This window comes from Prionailurus bengalensis, chromosome B1 (assembly GCF_016509475.1).
Source record: "Prionailurus bengalensis isolate Pbe53 chromosome B1, Fcat_Pben_1.1_paternal_pri, whole genome shotgun sequence".
Taxonomy (NCBI): Eukaryota; Metazoa; Chordata; class Mammalia; order Carnivora; family Felidae; genus Prionailurus; species Prionailurus bengalensis.
The window spans coordinates 28,518,596-28,540,376 of record NC_057344.1 but is presented as its reverse complement, the minus strand read 5'-3'; the positions used below and the strand labels follow the sequence as shown (position 1 = coordinate 28,540,376).

At 37.5% G+C, this 21,781-nt stretch overlaps 1 protein-coding gene across 2 annotated transcripts in view; it reads right to left on the bottom strand.

Annotated features, from left to right (window-relative positions):
- Window positions 1-21,781, bottom strand: part of UBXN8 (UBX domain protein 8) — a 28,198-nt gene that overhangs the window by 769 nt on the left and 5,648 nt on the right. Inside the window, exons 2-7 of one of the 2 annotated variants that reach the window (XM_043560935.1) lie at window positions 19,332-19,454; window positions 16,205-16,275; window positions 10,870-10,992; window positions 7,965-8,105; window positions 5,875-5,916; window positions 2,208-2,282 (exon numbers count right to left, since the gene is read on the bottom strand). In XM_043560935.1, coding sequence (XP_043416870.1) covers window positions 2,208-2,282; window positions 5,875-5,916; window positions 7,965-8,105; window positions 10,870-10,992; window positions 16,205-16,275; window positions 19,332-19,454 — 575 coding nt within the window. The remainder of the gene's footprint in view (window positions 1-2,207; window positions 2,283-5,874; window positions 5,917-7,964; window positions 8,106-10,869; window positions 10,993-16,204; window positions 16,276-19,331; window positions 19,455-21,781) is intronic. The other variant, XM_043560946.1, reaches the window with a different exon arrangement.

The following is a 21,781-nucleotide window of genomic DNA, read 5'->3' as shown; positions in this document are numbered from 1 at the left end:
TACCATGAATTGTGAGATGCAAATAACCCTTAGTACCTTTTGGAAGTTTCAGAGAAGGCCTAGGGACTATAGGCATCTATAGAGAGCAGAGGCATTTAACAACTAGGAAACTCCCACCCACAAGGAATGGGGTGGTTATTCAACATAGAAAAGTTGAGAACAAAAGTTTAGCACTTGGGAAAAAAATTATTTAGATCAAAACCTAAGCCAATAGTCCACATCAAAATCACTCAGGAACTTTGTCACCATAGACCTATCCAAGCCCTAGGGACTCTGCCTTAGGATAGTCCAATTGTCAATGGGCCACCCCTATAAATTGAAAACATTTCCTGGTATGAGGATTTCCATAGTAACCATCAAAATGTCCACTTACTATTGCCTAAAAATGTCTGCCAAAGGACAGTTTGCTGCTTTAGGAAGAAACCTAGATACTACAATGTTCTCGAAGGAAGCTGGACTATCAACTACAGATAATCTCTGACTTCTCCTGCTAACCACCATCCAAGAACCTACTGATATTCCATGTAACAAATGTACATCTAAGTCATAAAGCTTCCTAATTTTCCAATATTTGGATAGACCTTAATTCAACCAATTCCCACATTATACCTTTGATCATTTATCTTATTTCTATAGAATAAATTCTCATAAATGAAATTAATGAAACAAAAGATCTATTTTAAAGGTTATACGGGTAAATTATCTCATAGGAACAGTGTCCCAATTTATAAATTTATAGTCATAGGAACAGTTAATGAGAATCACCATTTTCTCCACACACTAGCCACAACTGACTTACTCTTTTTCTTTTTTTTAACATTTATTTACTTTTTGGGAAAGTGCAAGTGGGAGAGAGGCAGAGAGAAGGAGACAGGATCCAAAGCAGGCTCCATGCTGTCAGCACAGAGACTGATGTGGGGCTCAAACTCAAGAGGTGTGAGATCAAGAGTTGCCCCCTTAACCAACTGAGACACCCAGGTGCCTACGTTACTCTTCTTTTTAATCTTTGACAATCTGATAGGCAGAAAATTATGTCCCATTTTAATTTACACTTCTTTGATTCTAAGTAAGGCCAAATATTTTTTCCCTATTTTTATTTGTCACTTTTATTTTTCTTTAGGAAATCCTAAGTGTTTTGTTTTTTTTTTTTTTCAACTGCCATCCTACTGAGGTGTTTACCTTTTCCTTGATTTGTATATTAGCTCTTTATAAAGAAATTACTCTAGGGGTACCTGGGTGGCTTAGTCAGTTGAGTGTCCAACTTTGGCTCGGGTCATGATCTCATGGTTCATGGATTCGAGCCCCACATCAGGCCCTGTCCTGACAGCGTGGAGCCTGGAACCTGCTTCAGATTCTGTGTCTCTGTCTCTCTCTGCCCCTCCCCTACATACACACACACACACACTCTCTCTCTCTCTCTCTCTCAAAAATGAATAAATGTTAAAAAAATTTTAAAAACAAGAAAGAAATGACTCTATCATACATAGATGTAAAATATTTTCTCCAAATATTTCTTTAACTTTACAATTTTTTCTTTATAGAATGTTACATTTCTATGCAGTTGAATCCATCAGTATTTTCCATTATGGTTCATAGCATGCTCATCACAGAAGGTTAAATGCAATCAGGATAGAAAACTAGATATATTTCAATACAGTGCATAATTATATGTTTAAATGCACTTAAAAGTAGAAATACACCAAAATATTAGCAACTGACCTTGGCATTAGACTATAGATCAAGCCTTTTTTCCTCTCTACTCTTCTATGTTTTCCAAATTATTGCTAATGAACACAGCATTGTTTTTAAGAGAAAAAAAAAATCCAATGGAATAAAAGTAAATAAGCCCTAAAGAATGATCTGAAAATTACATCTAAGCAATAGGGCTTAAGTTAATAATCTATCAGGGATAATGGGAACAAAGTTAATACTGTCTGCTTCTGAAGGATATGAAAGCACATTATGTACCAAGCTGTGAAAATGTAATTAATTAAAAAACAACAAATAAAAAATAGGAAAAGAACTGGGAAAAAAAAAAACTGAAAAAAGATCCAGCATGCTTAATTATCCAAATTTCCACAACACAGAGTATGTATAAATGCCCTTTACCCTTACCTGAAGGGAGCGCCAGACAAGGGAGTGGTTGCATGGGAGAAAACTATTGTCAAATTCAACAAAAACATTTCTCAAAATATGAATTTCCTCACCTGTGAACTGCAAGACTTAAAAAACCTTCTTTTCAGGACCCTCCCACTTGGACATCGGAGAGCAACAGCAACTACCTGAGGAATAAAAATGTTCAAATAAGAATTCCAATCCAGTGTGCTCTGCAATTCCAAAATACTACTCCTACGAAACATCTGTAATTCTAAAAAGCTGTATGGGGTTTTATAGGCATTTAGCTCTGAGAGCAGTAGATCAACGTGAAGGTCCAGATAAAATTCACCTGAAACATAAAAATGTCTTCTGAAATGGAAGAGAACATCTTCCTCTTGATTGAGATCAATGACACAGCCTTCTGGCAAGGACACCAGAGACTAGACGCTTCTGTCTGTCCAGATAATATCAAGGTTGCACAGGGGCTTCAAAATTCATCTACCAAACCAAGAAGATCCAGTCCACCTTAGAGTCTACAGACAAGAAAAACACCGGGTTGCAAGGAAACAAGTGTCCCGAGTTACTCTATCATCATAAGCTGTGCGCCATGCCTGAGTCCTCCAAGCAAGTGACAGACAGGCGTGGAGCTGGTCCTGGATGCTGGAAACTCTAAGAGACCTCCTCTCCTGGAGGAGCTCCTGCTCCATCTGCTTTACGTATTGTTTCCCCGTCAGTTCCCCTTTGATAAAACAGTAAAATAGCTAAAAAGACCTTGTAAACTACCAGTTAATATTATAAGACATTAAAAAAAAAAGGATGAAGAATTAATAATTTATTCTGATGGGCATTATTTATCAGTCAGGAAACCCTTTCATTTTTAAAATTTATTATTATTATTATTATGATGATGATGATGATGTTAATGTTTATTTTGGGAGAGATGTGGGGGAAGGTGCAGAGAGAGGAGGACAGATGATCTGAAACTGGCTCCAAGCTGACAACAGAGAGCCTGATGCAGGGCCCAAACTCACGAACTGCAAGATCATAACCCAAGCCAAAGTCAGATGCTTAACCAACTGAGCCACCCCAGGTGCTCCAGGAAACCCTTTCTTATGGCTAACATTATCATAACTGTCCTGGGAGTTATGTAGGCATCGTAAGATATAGAAATGGTGGTTTTACAGCAGCACCTACCCCCTTCAGGAAAGCCATGTTAGAAAATATTTCCATTCAAGTAGATAAGGTATTTGATTCATATCCAAATCAGTGCAATGCTGAGCTCTGTTGTACTTCTACTAATGAATAGTTTTATAATAACACACACACAAATCACAAAACAGCTGAATCACAGATTTAAAGTCAATTTTGCTTATTGACTTTAAATGAGAAATGACAAAATTTAACTTTTGCAGTGAGGTTTTGTTCAAAGGCTAATGATCTGAAAGCAGAATTAAAGCCAAATTCTTTATGAGAAACTAGGGTTTCAAATATACTGAATTAAAGGGGCACCTGGCTGGTTCAGTAGGTTAAGCATCTAACTTTTTTTTTGTTTGTTTCTTTTTAAGCATCTTTTTTAGTTCAGGTCAGGGTCTCACAGCCACATATCAGGCTCCAGTTTGACAGTGCTTGCTTGGGATTCTCTTTTTCCTCTCTCTGTCCCTCTCTCTCAAAATAAAAATTATATATATATAATATATATAAGTTAATATTTTCCATTATGTTTAGATACTCAGGAGAAATTAACTATCATTGTTTGAAAATCTAGCAACTGTTTTGTTATTACAATTACTATGAAAATTGGTTGTGCTGTTTCTCCTAATATTACTGACAGCATAGAGGATTGACATATGAATGGGTAAAAGACATGGGACACAATCCAAATTGGAAAGTAAATCACAATGTCAAACACAGATTGTTAAATGAAAGCTAAATTAAAAGTGGCAGCAGGGGCACCTGGCTGGCTCAGTCAGTGGAGTGTGTGAATCTTAATCTCCGAGTGGTGAGTTCAAGCCCCAAGTTGGGTGTAGAGATTACTTTAAAAAAAAAAAAAAATCTTAAAAAGAAAAAGTAGCAGCAATAAACAAAATTTAATTCCCAGGGACTCCTTAAAATGAAAGGTAGTTTACAATAATGAAAATAGTTGCAGACAGAAAGAAGATGGGAGTTTGTTTGGAAAGTTGACACTTTTTTTTTTTTTTTAACATTGGTTTATTTTTGAGAGGCAGAGCATGAGTGGGGGAGGGGCAGAGAGCAAGAGACACAGAATCCGAAACAGGCTCCAGGCTCTGAGCTGTCAGCACAGAGCCCAACGTGGGGCTCGTTCAACTCACGAACTGTAAGATCATGACCTGAGCCGAAGTCACACATTCAACTGACTGAGCCAGTTGTCATGTGTTTTAAAACCAGAGTAAAAAAGGTGCTCCCAGTCAAACCTGAGCTATATCTAATTACGTCTGTATTATAAATGGGTGTGAGAATGTAAAAGGGTGTGTGTCAGGACAGACATATCACAGACATGAATTTTTTGGGTATAACAGAAAGAAATGAGAAGTTTTTTTCTCTCTCTCTCTCTTTTTTTTTTAATTGTGTTTCTCCTCCAGGATCAGTATCTGGGTTGCATGTTTCATTTTCTCTATTTTTGCATGACTTCTGGATTTTCCTCAGACAGCCAAAGTATTCCATTGCAATGTTGCAAGTGTGTTGATAAAATTAAGACCCTCCCAGTGGCAGACTCACGACTGGTTTTCAAGGAGTATAATAGTTGCCAAGCTCTAATAAATAGAAAACCATCAGGGATTTCCTTTGCCTAAAGGACTTCATGGCTTTAAAGACACATGCTCCCACTACATTAGAGACCTGTCTGAAATTCTGCTGGGCAACCACAGGAAGGCAGCACAGAATGCGGCACAGCAGCTGGGCAGATGGAAGCTCAGTGCAGTGTGGAGGTTCAATTGAACCCTGCCCCCCAAAACAGCAAACCATCCTTCAATTCAAACATCTACACAGCAGCTGCATGCTTCATTTTCTCTTTGTTAAGGGGAAAACTACAATTTGAAGTCATCTGCCTATCTTTGAGAGAGAGTGTGCTCGCGCAGAAGCAGGGGAGGGGTAGAGGGAGAAAGGGAATCTCAAGCAGGCTCCAGGCTCAGCAGGGAACCTGCAAGGGGCTCAGTCCCATAATCCAACCCTGGGATTGTGACTTGAGTCAAAATCAAGAGTTGGTCCCTAAACTGAGCCACCCAGGCATCCCTGATTTTTTAGTAAAAAGTAACCCCTGGGCTCCTGGGTGGCTCAGTCAGTTAAGTGTCTGCATTTGGCTCAGGTCATGATCTCACAGTTCGTGGGTTTAAGCCCCACGTCAGGCTCGGTGTGGTCAGTACAGAGCCCTCTTCAGAACCTCTACTCCATCTCTCTCTGTCCCTTTCCTGCTTGCTCTCTGTCTCTCTCAAAATAAATAAACAAACAAACAAAAAATCTAGAAAAAAAACAAGTAACTCCTTTGCTGACCTAAAGTTTTGGAAAAGCCCATGTATCATATCTCTGCCTGATGAGGTGTGGGGGCTCTAAAGACCCACTCGGTGGATGGCAGGCTCCAAAACTGGACACAGGCTGAGAGGTTTGCTATTACACCACGTTCAAAACAGACCTAATTACAGGGCTATCACATAAACATGCGTACTCTCTTCTTTTTCTAAACCCAAACTGAGATAAGACATACTCACTTGATGTTAAAGAAAACAAAATATATTTAATTTCCAAAGAAAAAAATGAGCTTACTTCATCAGCTGTTTCAGGAGGTTCTTCAGGTAGATCAAGAACCTAAAGAAAATTAAGTATTACTAAGAAGAGTGTAAACATTTTGAAGAAAAAAAAAAAAATCTCAGTGAGAAGAGTTCCTTTTAATATAGAGTTTAGACACATCTAAGCCTAATGGAATCTTTTATTTATTTTTAAAAATTTCTTTAATTATTTATTTATTTTGAGAGAGACGGAGAAAGAGCGAGCACACACACAGGCGGGGCAAGGGCAGAGAAAGAGAGACAGAATCCCAAGCGGGCTCTACACCATAAGCACAGAGCCCTATGTGGGGATTGAACTCAAACTGTGAGATCATGACCTGAGCTGAGACAAGAGTCTGATGCTTAACAGACTCTGCCACCCAGGCACCCCAATGAAATCTTTTAATATACATTTATAAAAATGTACAATATGAAAGGGCTCAATTAAACATTTTTGGTAAGCCATTCTGTGCTAAATACATGATAATAACAGGATGTGGGATGATAGCTACCAATCTATGCATATTTAAGAATCTCATTTTTATGATATTCCAAGACACTACATAAAAATATACTATTTAAAGACACAGAGGATAAATATTAAGTTCAACAGACCCCAAAGTTATTTAGGTTCATACGTATACACATTTTAAATGTGTATCTTTCTTCACTGGCACTTCTAGGGGACTGGATAAGAAACATTCACTTTGGTTGTCTTCATGATTTACTGATGTTTCCTTATTTCTGTTTATTTTATTTTATTTTTTTAATTTTTTTTTCAACGTTTTTTATTTATTTTTGGGACAGTGAGAGACAGAGCATGAACGGGGGAGGGGCAGAGAGAGAGGGAGACACAGAATCGGAAACAGGCTCCAGGCTCCGAGCCATCAGCCCAGAGCCTGACGCGGGGCTCGAACTCACGGACCGCGAGATCGTGACCTGGCTGAAGTCGGACGCTTAACCGACTGCGCCACCCAGGCGCCCCTCCTTATTTCTGTTTATTACAAAACCAGGTGTTCAGACCATTTTCTCTCGTTTAACAGGGTTACCAACAATTTCACCTTCAGGGACGCTTTTTGTTTTTTAATACCACAGACTCATGTTTTCTAGCATTGTATCTAGCCAACATTAACTGCATTTTATCAAATAAACCATTTACTTTCCTTTGGTATCAAAAGCCTGACAGTCAACCAAAATTTACCAACAACATGAGACGATTCATGTTATTAACAAAAAGCTAGGACTCCTGAAGTTTTAATTAGTCCATGAGATCTTTTTGAAATGCTAGAAATAGTTCAATGACTTGACTGCCACCCTCAGGCCCCATTATGGGGCTAAGAAACCTCAGATCAAGAGGCAACACATTAGAAACTATGTTCAGGGAACATATGGCCTCCCAGCATCCCTTAAGAGTCAGGGCAAAGAGATTTATTTCCAACCTTTGCCAGATCCAAGTGACGGTCAACTTAAGGATTAAAAATTTGAAAGAACAGAAGTAATAATGAACCTCAGCACTGTTCCAAAATGAATGGTTGCTAACCCATTCCCTGGAAGGGCTACTGAGAAAAATATTACCCACGTTAATAATATTAGCCACTCGGGGGCTTGGGTGGCTCAATTGGTAGAGCATGCAACTCTTGATCTAGGGGTTATGGGTTCAAGCCCCATGTTGGGTGCAGAGATTGCTGAAAAATAAAATCTTAAAAAAAATTTTTTTAATAAAAAAATAATAATATTAGCCTCTCACTAAATATGGGTTAATCATGTCTTAGTTACCTGTAGGAATATTTCCCTTAGTAAACGTTTTTCATTTCTACATAATAAAAGTACTTCCTCAAAAGAACGGAGTATTTTGTAAATCTGTCATTTATCTTCATAGCTTCCTTCTAAGTGTGGTTCAGAACATTAATATTAGCATCAAATAGCAAAGTGGTTTTTAATGAAGCTGATCCCTTTATAAGGTAGTGGGAAGACACCATCTGGATTAAAAGCCAGTCCTAATCTTCACTCAGTATACCACCTCGCCCAGAGAACCATATTCCTACTGCACACTGATACAATTACATGAGTAGGCATTCAGTAATGAACCTCCTTCTGCGTGGGCTGTTCAGCAGATGGTGAAATTTTGGTTAGAGGCTTAGGCAAGTTCCGTCTCTTTGCTGCTTCTCTGCTGTTTGATGTTTCAAAAGATGTCTGACTCCCATTTTCAAGCACCAACTCTTCATCACCCTGGTCAAAAACAACAGACAATTTCTAAATAGTCTCTCGTATAAACTTTATTCAATTCACAGTGGCTCTTTCTTTTACCCTGACGGCATTTCAGTAAAAAAATGACATTTCAGTTAAAAAAAACAAAACAAAACAAAACTCAACTCAGGGGTGCCTGGGTGGCTCAGTCGGTTGGGTGTCCCTTCGGCTCAGGTCACAATCTCGCAGTCTGTGAGTTCGAGCCCCATGCCAGGCTCTGCGCTGACAGCTCAGAGCCTGGAGCCTGTTTTGGATTCTGTGTCTCCCTCTCTCTGCCCCTCCCCAACTCACACTCTGTCTCTCTCTCTCAAAAATAAAATAAAAACATAAAAATAATTTTTTTTAATTAAAAAAAATTTAGTAAAAAATACTGGCTGGCTCTATTGGCAGAGCATGCAACTCTTAATCTCAGAGTCGTGAGTTCAAGCCTCTCGTTGGGTGTGGAGTCTACTTAAAAAAAAAAAAAAAAAAAAAAAGAACTTAGTCAATATTAGGTCCAGAAATTTAAAGCATTATTTCCTTGGAGAAGAAAACATAGAGCTTAACATCCTGTAGAAACTACTCTTACCCAGCCCTGGGGCTCCCCCTGATAGACACAAGGCTGAGAGGCATCTTTCCATTTTAATTGATCCCCACAGTTTTTTAGTAGGGTGGAAGAAATAAGAAAACCTGAATGATATCCTTTTCTCCTTTCATTAAAGGATGCAAGACAGTGCAAGGGATTATGCTTTAAAAAGCTGTGAAAAGAGAATAGGTATGTAAAAACATGTCTGTGTATGTAACCATGAAATACTTCCACAGTTGAACATGGCCGAAGTATCCTGTTACATATATTTTAGTTCTCAGATTCAAACTCTGATCTTCCTTTTGAATTAATCACTTTAGAAAGCAAAGGAATTTATTCCAGAAACCATATTACTTTTTATTAATATTATCCATTAAAACTTTTTCCTCAGCAAGATAATTAACTTAAATGTCAAATTCTCAGATACATACTTACTAGTTCAAAAATACCCTTTTCTACATCCACTGACTTGTAAAAGTTCTCTTTATCAGACTAAAATGGCCACCATTTTGGTGGGCTGTTTTATTCCTTTATCCTAAGAAAACCTGGTGGAAGGGGAGGGGCAATGGGAGCCAAGAGATCTAGATGCTCAATAGTTAACTGGCCAAACAGGCTGACTGCAAAGTACCAGGCTCCATCAGCTGCCACCTACACTTTCTCTCAGCAATTAACATTCTGATTCTCACATTTTTTTTTAAAGTTTATTTATTATTGAGAGAGATAGAGAGAAAACCAGTGGGGAAGGGGCAGAGAGAGGGGAACAAAGGCCCAGAGAGCCAGATGCGGGGCTCAAACTCACAAACTGTGAGATCAGCTGCCACCTACACTTTCTCTCAGCAATTAACATTCTGATTCTCACATTTTTTTTTAAAGTTTATTTATTATTGAGAGAGATAGAGAGAAAACCAGTGGGGAAGGGGCAGAGAGAGGGGAACAAAGGCCCAGAGAGCCAGATGCGGGGCTCAAACTCACAAACTGTGAGATCATGACTTGAGCCGAAGTCAGCTTAACTGACTGAACCACCCAGGTGCCCCCTGATTCTCACATTCTTGATAGTCCTAAGAGCCTTAAGTCATAACAATGCCAGTGGTCTGCTTGGTCCCTGACTTCTTGTTGTCCCCACTAATTAGGTTAAAATATATGCTACTAGTGTCATGAAGACATAGCCTGAAAGCAAGGGGCAGAATGACTAATTCACTTTGTGACCATTTGAGAAAAAGGTGTGGCCAGCTAAAGTCAGGCTTCTGAACAGAAGACAAACTCATCTCCGAAGTGACATCACTCCACAGAGCAGGCACGTTTCATGCTGCACATCTTTCGCATTAATTTCATTACCCACCCTTGATGCATATTTACCATTATGAAATGGATAACAACGGAGTCTAGCTTCACAGTAAGAATCCTGTTAACCTTTACTGGATCACTTTATTTATAGGATAGTAAAAGATGCAATATAAATAGAAAGCAAAAAAACCCAAAAAGTCTTTGGGACAGAAATGATCTTACACATAAAATCTCTGACTAGTTACTCTCAAACTTAATTTTTTTTTTTTTTTTTTAGGTAGGCTCCAGGTCCAACATGGGGGAGCTTGAACTCGTGGCCCTGAGATTAAGAGTTGCATGGTCTACCAACTGAGCCAGGCAGCCACCCCTAAAACTTAATTCCTTTATGAATATCGTTTTTCCTCTGTAAAAAAACTTTGAGCTGAAAACTACCATTAGCAAATGACAAAAGTTCATACTCAATGCCAAAGGAAAAAAGAGTCAAAGGTTAATTTGGCTTTATAGAAACAGAGCGAAACATAATGAGTATAATGTGAGCTTGTCATACCTTGGAGATCTTAAGGAAAGATCTGAATTTCCTCATATAAAATGTGGTGATTGGTCAACAGTTTTCTCAAAGACAACTTTATGTTAGAGCTTCTCAAACATCTAGGTTATATGCTCTTTGGGCACCAAAAGCACTTAAGCCTTCAACACACAAATATGCTCTATGTACAATCATTAGCAATAAAGATTCCTAAAAACCAGACCAGTTTAACATCATTCGAAATTTAAAAAACCCAAATATGTAATATGCTTGTACATTATATGGACTTATACATTATATGTCATATACATATATTGCATGTATGTATGTAGTAGCAGAATTCAAAATATAAAGTGAGACTATTTTCTAACCCCAAGTTTATGACCATTGCTTAATTTCCAAGTTTCACCCGTCATCTGATAAAAGCGCTCTTCCAGTTTTCTCAATTTCATCTCCTGGTGAGGTTTTAGAACATTCTCTACGTATCTGCTGACCTATTAAAAAAAATAATAAATGAGGTGTTATTACCATAACATTCCAAAGATCTTCCATGGTCTATAAAGTTGTAAATAAGAAACAGGTTAACAAATTGTGTTTTCTGTCACACTAAATTTTGTCAAAAAAGCAGCATCCTCCTTTTACATCACTCTCTAAAAATCTGCATATATACCTAAAGCAGATAAAAACAAATGTTCTATGCTTATGCTTATTTGGCAGTTGGCCTCCAGATATTTTAATGTGTTCTCAGTCCAACAAAAACTTACTACGAGCTAGGGATACAAAGATGCATAGGATGTGATGCTTGGCTTCTAGGAGCTTAAAGTCAAAGCCATTTGTTCAAGGCACAATGCCCAAGGCAAGAAGTCACTTGGAAAAGTATTAATGAACAGCTTAATCATAGTAAAGTAGAAAATATTTTTGGGCTTAAAAGAAATGGAGATTCTGGTGGGGTTTTTTTTTGTTTTTATTTTTATAAGTTTATTTATTTACTTTTTGGGAGGGAGGGGCAGATAGAGAGAAAGACAGAATCCCAAGCAGGCTTGCACTGTCAGCGCAGAGACCAACGTGGGGCTTGAACTCACAAACTTCAAAATCATGACCTGAGCTGAAGTCAAGAGTTGGACGCTCAACCAAGTGAGCCACCCAGGCACGCCAGAAAAAGAATATTGTGAACAACTGTAAACCAACAATTCAGAAAACCAAGATGAAGTTGACAAACTCCTAGAAACATACAAATTGCCTAAACTGACTCAAGAATTAGGAAATCTCAACATACCTAACAAGATATTGAATCAGTAATTAAAAGCCTCCCAGTAAAGAAAAGTAGATTCACAGGTGAATTCTATCAAATCTTTAAACATTTTTTAATGCTTATCTATTTTTGAGAGAGAGAGAACGTGCGCATGTGTGTGTACACAAGTGGAGGAGGGGCAGAGAGAGGGAGAGACACAGAATCTGAAGCAGGTGCCAGGCTCTGAGCTGTCAGCTCACTCAAGGCCCGAACCCACGAACTTCAAGATCATGGCCTGAGCAGAAGTGGGATGCTCAACCAGCCGGGCTACCCAGGTGCTCTTCTATCAAACCTTTATTTATTTATTTATTTATTTATTTGTTTATTTTTTCAACATTTATTTATTTTTGGGACAGAGAGAGACAGAGCATGAACGGGGGAGGGGCAGACAGAGAGGGAGACACAGAATCGGAAACAGGCTCCAGGCTCTGAGCCATCAGCCCAGAGCCTGATGCGGGGCTCGAACTCCCAGACCGGGAGATCGTGACCTGGCTGAAGTTGGACGCTTAACCGACTGCGCCACCCAGGCGCCCCTCTATCAAACCTTTAAAGAAGAGTTAACACTGTCTTGTTGACACTCCAAAAATAAAAGTAAGAACAGTTCCTAATTAATTACATGAGGTCAACATCATCCTGATACCAAAGCCAGGCAAAGACACTACAAGACTAGTACAAACCAGTATCTCTTATGTAGATGCAAAAATCCTCAACGAAATTCTAGCAAACTGAATCCAAAAACATACTGAAAGGATTATATACCGGCTATGTGTGATTCATCCCAAGAATGCAAGACGTTTCAACATAAGAAAATCAATCAGTGTAATACATATCAATAAAACAAAGGGGAAAAAAATACATGATCATCTCAATTGATAAGGAAAAAACATTTGACAAAACTCAACACTCTTTATGATAAAAATACTCAGAAACTAGGAATAGGAAGGAACTTGCTCAACATAACGAGTAGCTAGAAAAAACCCATAGCTAACATCACATTCAGTGGTGAAAGACTAAAAGCTTTCTAAGACCAGGAACAACACAAGGATGCTGGCTTTCACCACTACTATTCAACACCATTTAGAAGTTTTAGCTAGAGCAATAGGCAAGAAAAATAAACAAACACCATTTTGGAAAGGAGGAAGTAAAAACTATCCCTATTCTCAGATGACATGATCTTATATAGGCATATATTAGAGATATTGAAGGTCAGTTTGCAATAAAGTAAATATCACAATAAAGCAAGTCAAATTAATTTTCTGGTTTCCCAGTGCATATAAAAGTTATGTTTAGGGATGCCTGGGTGGCTCAGTCAGTTAAGTGTCCAACTCTTGGTTTCGGCTCAGGTCATGATCTCATGGTTTGTGGGTTCGAGCCCCAAATCAGGCTCTGTGCTGACAGTGTAGAGCCTGCTTGGGATTCTCTCTCTTCCCCTCTCTCTCTGCCCCTCCCCTGCTGTTTCTCTCGCTTTCCTTGTCTCTGCTCCTCCCCCACTTGTGCTTTCTCTCTCAAAATAAATAAACTTAAAAAAAGTTATGTTTATACTATACTGTAGTCTACTAAGTGTGCAATAGCATTAGGTCTACAAAAAAGTACATGACTTAATTAAAAAATACTTTCTTGTTAAAAAATGCTAACCATTATCTGAGCTTTCATTGAGTTGCAATCACTGATCACAGATTACCATAAAAAATATAATAATAAAACATTTGAAATATTGCGACAATTACCAAAATATAACACAGAGACACGAAGTGAGCAAATGCTGTTAGAAAAAAATGGCACCAATAGACTCGCTCAATGTAGGGTTGCCATAAACATTCAATATGTAAAAAAAAAACAAAAAAAAACCCCAAAAAACCTGTATCTGCAAAGCACAATAAAATGAAGTACAATAAAATAAGGTTTGCCTTAATAGAAAATCCAAAGAATCCATGCACAGCAATCACTAGAGCTAATAAATAATAAACAAAGTGCAGGGTACAAGATCAACACAGAAAAACCATTTGTATTTCTATCCACTAGCAATGAAAAGTCAAAAAGGAAATTAAAACCACAATTACATTTAAAACAGCATCCAAAATAAAATACGTAGAAATAAATTTAGCCAAAAGGGTAACTATGTACACTGAAACCTATAAAATATTGTTGGAAGAAATTAAAGATATAAATAAGTGGAAAGACATTACAGGCTTATGGTTGAAAGTTTTAATATCATTAAGATGTCAACACAAGGCAAAGCAAGGAAGACTTAATATAAAATGTCAAAACTACCCAAAGCAATCTATGGATTTTGATGTAATCCTTCTCAAAAATCACAAAGGCCTTTTTTACAGAAATGGAAAAGCCAACTCAAATTTATTTGAAAGTGTAAAGAGCCCCAAATAGCCAAAACAATATTAAAAAAGAAACTGAATCCCCACCTCACACTATATACAAAAATATATACACACTATATACTCAAAGTGGATTAGTAACCTAAATATAAAAGCTACAACTATACAACTCTTTTTTTTTTCTTTTTACAACTATACAACTCTTGAAAGAAAATATATAGGGGTAAATCATCATGGTTTTAAATTTGGCAATGGATTCTTAGAGGGACAATGGATTTGGCAATGGACACCAAAAGCATGAGCAACAAAAGAAATAACTGGATTTCATCAAAACTTTTGTGCATCAATGGACAATATCAAAATAATGAAGAGAACCCACACAATTGGAGAAAATACTTGGAAATTATGTATCTGATAAGAGTCTAGTATCCAGAATACATAAAGAACTCTCATTTAAAAAAAAAAAAAAGACAACACAACCCAAAAATGGGCAAAGAACTTGAACAGACATTTCTGCAGAGAAGACATAAGAATAGACATTCTCCAGCAAGCATATGAAAAGACATTCAACATTATTAGTCATTAGGGAAATGCATATCAAAACCACAATGTGATACCACTTCATGCTCATCACAATGAGAATTTATTGTTTTGAGAGAGAGAGTACATGGGAGGGGCAGAGAAAGAGGCAGAGAGAGAAAATCCCAGGCAGGGACACAGGGCTTGAACTCACGAACCTCAAGATCTGAGCCAAAATCAAGAGTCAGACACCTAACCAACTGAGCCACCCAGGCGCCACTACAATGAATATTTAAAAGGAGGTGGGGGTGGGAAAATATATGTCCGTGAGGAAATGGAGAAATTGGGACCCTCAGAAATTGGTGAGAATATAAAATGGAATAGCTGGTGTAGAGAACAATTTGGTGGTTCCTCAAAAAGGTAAACACAGAATTACCAGATGACCCAGCAATTCCACTCCTATATATATATGCCCAAAAGAACTGAAAACAGGTACTCAAAGAATTGTGTCCAAATATTCAGAGCAGTAATATTCACAACAGCCCAAAGGTGGAAACAACCTAAATGTGCATCAGCAAATGAACTGATAAACAAGTTTTTTTCTTTTAATTTTTTTTTTAACGTTTATTTATTTTTGAGACAGAGAGAGACAGAGCATGAACGGGGGAGGGTCAGAGAGAGGGAGACACAGAATCCAAAACAGGCTCCAGGCTCTGAGCTGTCAGCACAGAGCCCAACGCGGGGCTTGAACTCACGGACCGCGAGATCATGACCTGAGCCGAAGTCGGCCGCTTAACCAAGCCACCCAGGCGCCCCTGATAAACAAGTTTTGATACATCCATACAATGAAATATTATTTACCTGCAAAAAAGGAATGAGGTACTGATACATGCATATGGATGAACCCCAGAAAACATTATTCTAAGTGAAAGAAGGCAAACACCTTTTGTGATTGAGTGATTCCACTCAAATGAAATATCCAGAATACATAAATCCATATAAATAGAAAGCAGACCTAGTTGCCAAAGGACAGGAGTGGGAATGGAGAAGTGACTATTTAATAGGTACGGGGTCTTGTTTTGGGGTAAAGAAAATGTTTTGGAACTAGAGAGAGGTAGTGATTGCATAACACTGCAAATGTTCTAAATGCCACTGAATTGTACATTTTAAATTGGCTAATTTTTTTAAATTGGTTAATTTTAAGTCATGTGAATTTGACCTCAATAATTAAAAAATCTGAGCACATGGGGCACCTGGGTGGCTTAGTCAGTTAAGCATCTGATTCTTGATTTCAGCTGAAGTCATGATCTTACAGTTCGTGAGTTTGACCCCCAGTCAGGCTTTGCACTGAGAACACAGAGCCTGTTTGGGATTACCTCTCTCCTCTCTCTCTGCACCCTGCCCCCCACTCTCACATGTGAGCATGTTCTCTCTCTCTTTCAAAATAAATAAACTTTAAAAAAAAGTCCAAGCACAAATGCAGAAAGCAACAGACCTCGATTTTAAATGCCCCAAGATGTTCTGTATTCTCTTTATATATACTCTCTAAAAATTATGCTTTACCTTTTCACCCTGTGCCTCTTGTTGTTTTTTCCTGACAAGTTTTTGCCTTTTTTCATTCTTCTCTTCTTCTTCTAAGACATCAAAACATAAAAATGCTTTTTAATTCCCAAATATCATAAGTTGAATGCTCTTTTCTCTGAAAGTAGTCTGTAGATAACATTTTGGGAGAGACAAGCCTTCAAAAAACAGACTGTGTTTTTCAAACGATGAAAATGAGGTACATGCAGACAGTTCAAACAAAGAAATCCACAAGTAAAATCTGTAAGAAACGGTCTGTTCTGAAACAAAAATTCTCTAACATTCATTAATATCATATGTCATAGTTTTGGTGAGGAGGCTTCAAGAATGATTATATTGGATTTTTCATGCTAGGGCTTCAGCAGCTCCAAGACATGGCATGAAAGCCCATTTCTGCACATGAAGTGGAGAATGCTGCCCTGTAGGCATGTGTGCCATTTGGTCACCCTTGACATGACAGTAAAAGCATCATACCTGGGCGCCTGGTTAACTCAGTCAGTGGAGTGTGCAACTCTTTTTTTTTTTTTTTTAAATGTTTAGTTATTTTTGAATGAAAGAGAGACAAGAGTGTGAGCAGGGGAGGGGCAGAGAGAGAGGGAGACACAGAATCTGAAGCAGGCTCCAGGCTCTGAGCTCTCAGCAGAGCCCGATGTGGGCCTCGAACTCACAAACTGCGAGATCATGAACTGAGCTGAAGTTGGATGCTAAACCAACTGAGCCACCCAGGCGCCCCATGTGTGACTCTTGATCTGGGGGTTGTGAGTTTGAACCTCACATTAGGTATACAGATTACTTAAAAATAAAGTCTTTTAAAAATAAATAAAGGGGCACCTGGCTGGCTCAGTGGGTAGAGCATCTGACTTCATCCCAGGGTCATGAGTTCAAGCCCCACATTGGGCACGGAGCCTACTTTAAAAAAAAAAAAAAACATACAGGGCACTTGGGTGGCTCAGTGGGTTGAGCCTCTGACTCTTGGTTTCGGCTCAGGTGATCCCACAGTTCGTGGATTTGAGCCCCAAGTCAGGCTTTGCACTGATGGTGTGGAGCCTACTTGGGATTCCTTCTCTCCCTCTCTCTCTACGTCTCCCCCACTCTCTCTCTCTCTCTCAAAAAAAAAAAAAAAAAAGCTTTAAAAAAAATTCATACACACATATAAGCAACATGCCTAGACCCCAAAAGTGGAGTTTGCTTGGAAACTCCCATGACTGAACCAATGTTAGGTTATTAGCCACTGAATGGCAAGAGAAAGAATATTTGCTGTTGTATAACCTTTTTTATTCTAGGTACACTAAGTTTCATTTGAATTAATTTCATTTAACTGTATTCCCTTGAGGAATTAGACATCTTTTTGGAAAATACATCCTTTAACCTGCCTGGCTCCTTAAATAGGAGTGTTCCTTTCTGTCAACAACTTTCTCTCCTGGCAATAAATATATCCTCAAGTTTATTAAGGAAAGATTAGGGCAGCAAAGCACATAGGAAAGCAGAAGGTCTAGTCTGGCCACTAACTTGCTATGTGATGAGTTAGACTTAGTGATCTTAAGACTCCCCTTCTGACTCTGAATCAAAGAATATAGTTTCTAAATAAATCAACAGCAGGTGATTAAGGGGCTTTAATCCCTTTTTTCTTTTTAAGTAGGCTCCACACCCAGCATGGGACTTGAACTCATGACCCTGAGATCAAGAGTCACATGCTCTACTGACTGAGCCAAATAGGTTCCCCAAAGGTCTTTAATCCTTAAAGCCACTGAGAACTGACTGCTTCTGAACTTGTGATATACTTCATCATGCAAATCTTTACAAAACACGGAGGATTAAAGTTTTGGATGAATCTGAAGTCTGGTATCTCAATATCTGATGACACTAGGGAAGATACAAAGCGTATAAATATGCGGATTTTTTACTCATTTAAAGGAAATCTGACAATAATTAAGCACTTTATATAGTCTTAATTACTTCTTAAATAGTTTTAGCCTTCAGTGATGACTATGTCTCAAAATCATTAATCCGTAAATGTACCAGAATGATGTACACTCCAACAATAAAAAGGTACAACTTAAACTACAAAAACTATGTCAAATACACGTTTCCCTTATTTATAAAATATAGAATATTTGACCATTTAATGCCTGCAGCAAATATCCTCCTGATGTCAAATGCACTTAACACAAAATTTCCAAGAGAAGTTACAATGCTCTTATTTAATTTTCCAATGGATAATTTGAAGTATAAGACATCAAATAATTTACCAAAAGAAGAAAAGAATTTCAAAAATCTATGATTGAGAGACCCTAAAACATCTAGATTGTCTTTTATGTTTGGGTTGAACAGTATAACCTTTTAGGATTATGGTTATATTCATGGTTAATTTGGAAAGGCTATAAATTAAGCACTGCTTATTTTCCTGTCATTTATTTATATTTAAATAAGTAGCAAAATGAAACACAATGTACCAAAATCACTATTGGCAAGCTTCTTTGTAAAAGGATGTAAAAATTCAGGCTTTAGTTTTAGGATTCATCTTTTCTGAAGTGAACTACAATATTGTTTTAAAAGGCTTCTAGCACTTTTAACATTGTCAAAGGCTTTGACAAATTTTTACTTATCAAAATTACAGTAAAATTTTTTGCTTATCAAACATAAAATAAGAACAAGCATGGTTTCCTAAAATTAAGAGTAAGCACTTAACTCTATAGGTAAGTGTGTAAACAAAAAACTGCCAAAGTGAAAGGAAAAATAAATTAGGTTGAAAAGCCTCTACAGATTAACGGTAGAAAACATGACCATTCGTTGAATAGTTTATAAACTGAAAACATAAACCTCAAAGAACAATGAAACTGCACAATTCAAAATCAGAGAATTTGCAATGTATCAATATAGAAATGCTATCATTTCAAATGTGTATACAAGGATAATGTACAATTTCCCATAAAAATGTTGGGATTTATAGTCCATTAAAAATCAAGACTAAAGTAATGATCAGCTGAAATTATATGTCACAAATTAACAGTAAATGGTTCTAATTATGCAAAATCCTAGAATAAATAAATAAATAAAATACTCTAAAGAGTAGAAAATTATAAAAGGGTAGCATAAACAATAAACTTACCTTTCAGATACACTTGGGAAGATTTAAATGAATTAAGCCATGAGGTAGTCACAGAAATAATTAAAGTAAGAAGAGCAAGTAGTAAGAAAATCCGGCCACAGAGCAAAATTAGATCTTTAACTCCTTAAAAAAGTAAGAAAAAAAAGAATAATAATAAAGTTCAAAATATTTTCCTTTTTAAAAATTTTAATTTATATTAATTTATATTAAAATTAAAATTTTAAATTGAATTTATATATTTTTTAAAATTTATATCCAAGTTAGTTAGCATACAGTGCAATTGTGATTTCAGGAGTAGAATCCCAGTGATTCATCCCCTACATATAACACCCAGTGCTCATCCCAACAAGTGTCCTCCTTAATGACCCTTGCCCATTTAGCCCATCACCCCACCCAAAACCCCTCCAGCAACCCTCAGTTTGTTCTCTGTATTTAAGAGTCTCTTATGTTTTGGGGCACCTGGGTGGCTCAGTCAGTTAAGCGTCAAACTATTGGTTTCAGCTCAGGTCATGATCTCACGGTTCATGAGTTTAAGACCTGCATTGGGCTCTGTGCCCTCCTTTGGATTCTCTCCCTCTCGCTCTCTCTCTCCTCCTCCCCTGTTTGCATTCTCTCTCTCTCAAAATAAATAAACTTAAAAAAAAAGTCTGTTTTGTCCCTCTCCCTGTTTTCATATTATTTTTGCTTCCCTTATGTTCATCTATTTTGTATCTTAAATCCCACGAGTGAAGTCATATGATATTTGTCTTTCTCTAATTTCACTTAGCATAATACACTCTAGTTCCATCCACATTGTTGCAAATAGCAAGACTTCATTATTTTTGACTGCCGAGTAATATTTCATTGTATACCACATCCTCTTTATCCATTCATCAGTCAATGAACTTTGGCTACTCTCAATAACACTGCTATAAACATTGGGGTGCATGTGCCCCTTTGAAACAAGACATCTGTATCCTTTAGATAAATACCTAGCAGTGCAATTGCTGGGTCATAGGGTAGTTCTAGTTTTGATTTTTTGAGGAACCTCCATACAGTTTTCCAGAGTGGCTGCACCAGTTTGTATTCCCACCAGCAACGCAAAAGGGTTCCTTTTTCTCTGCATCCTTGTCAACATCTGTCATTGCCTGAGTTGTTAATATTAGCCATTCTTAAAGGTGTGAGTTGGTATCTCATTGTGTTTTTCATTTGTATTTCCCTGATGATGAGTGATGCTGAGCATTTTTTCATGTGTCTGTTAGCCATCTGGATATCTTCTTTGCAAAAGTGTCTATTCATGCAAAAGTGTCTTTTGCCCATTTCTTCACTGGATCGTGTTTTTTGGGTGTCAAGTTTGATAAGTTCTTCATAGATTTTTAGATACTAACCCTTTATCTGATATGTCATTTGCAAATACCTTCTCCCATTCTGTCAGTTGCCTTTTAGTTTTGCTGATGGTTTCCTTCACTACGCAGAAAGTTTTTATTTTGATGAGGTCCCAGTAGTTCATTTTTGCTTTTGTTTCCCTTGCCTCCGGAGATATGTTAAGTAAGAAATTGCTGTGGCCAAGATAAAAGAGGTTTTTGCCTGCTTTCTCCTCTAAGATTTTGATGGCTTCCTGTCTTACATTTAGGTCTTTCATCCATTTTGAGTTTATTTTAGTGTATGGTATAAGAATGTGGTCCAGGTTCATTCATTTACATGTTGCTGTCCAGTTTTTCCAACACCATTTGCTAAAAAGACTGTCTTTATTCCATTGGATATTCTTTCCTGCTTTGTCAAACATCAGTTGGCCATATGTTTGTGGGTCCATTTCTGGATTCTCTATTCTGTTCCATTGATCCATGTGTCTGTTTTGTGCCAGTACCATACTGTCTTGATAATTACAACTTTGTAATACATCTTGAAGTCTGGAATTGTGATGCCTCCAGCCTTGGTTTTCTTTTTTTAGGATTGCTTTGGCTATTTGGGGTCTTTTCTACTTCCATGCAAATTTTAGGATTGTTTGTACTACCTCTGTGAAAAATGTTGGTGTTATTTTGATAGGGATTGCATTGAATATGTAGATTGCTTTGGGTAGTATCGACATTTTAACAATATTCTTCCAAGCCATGAGCATGGAATGTTTTTCCATTTTTTTTGTGTGTCTTCTTCAATTTCTTTCATAAGCTTTCTAATAGTTTTCAGTGTACAGATTTTTCACTTCTTTGGTTAGGTTTATTCCTAGGTATTTCATGATTTTTGATGTAACTGAAAATGGGATCAATACCTTGATTTCTCTTTCTGCTGCTTCATTATTGGTGTAGAGAAATGCAACTGATTTCTGTGTATTGATTTTATATCCTGAGACTTTGCTGAATTCATGGATCAGCTTTAGCAGTTTTTTAGTGGAATCTTTTGGGTTTTCCACATAGAATATCGTCATCTGTGAAGAGTGAAAGTTAGACTTCCTTCTTGTCTATTTGGATGCC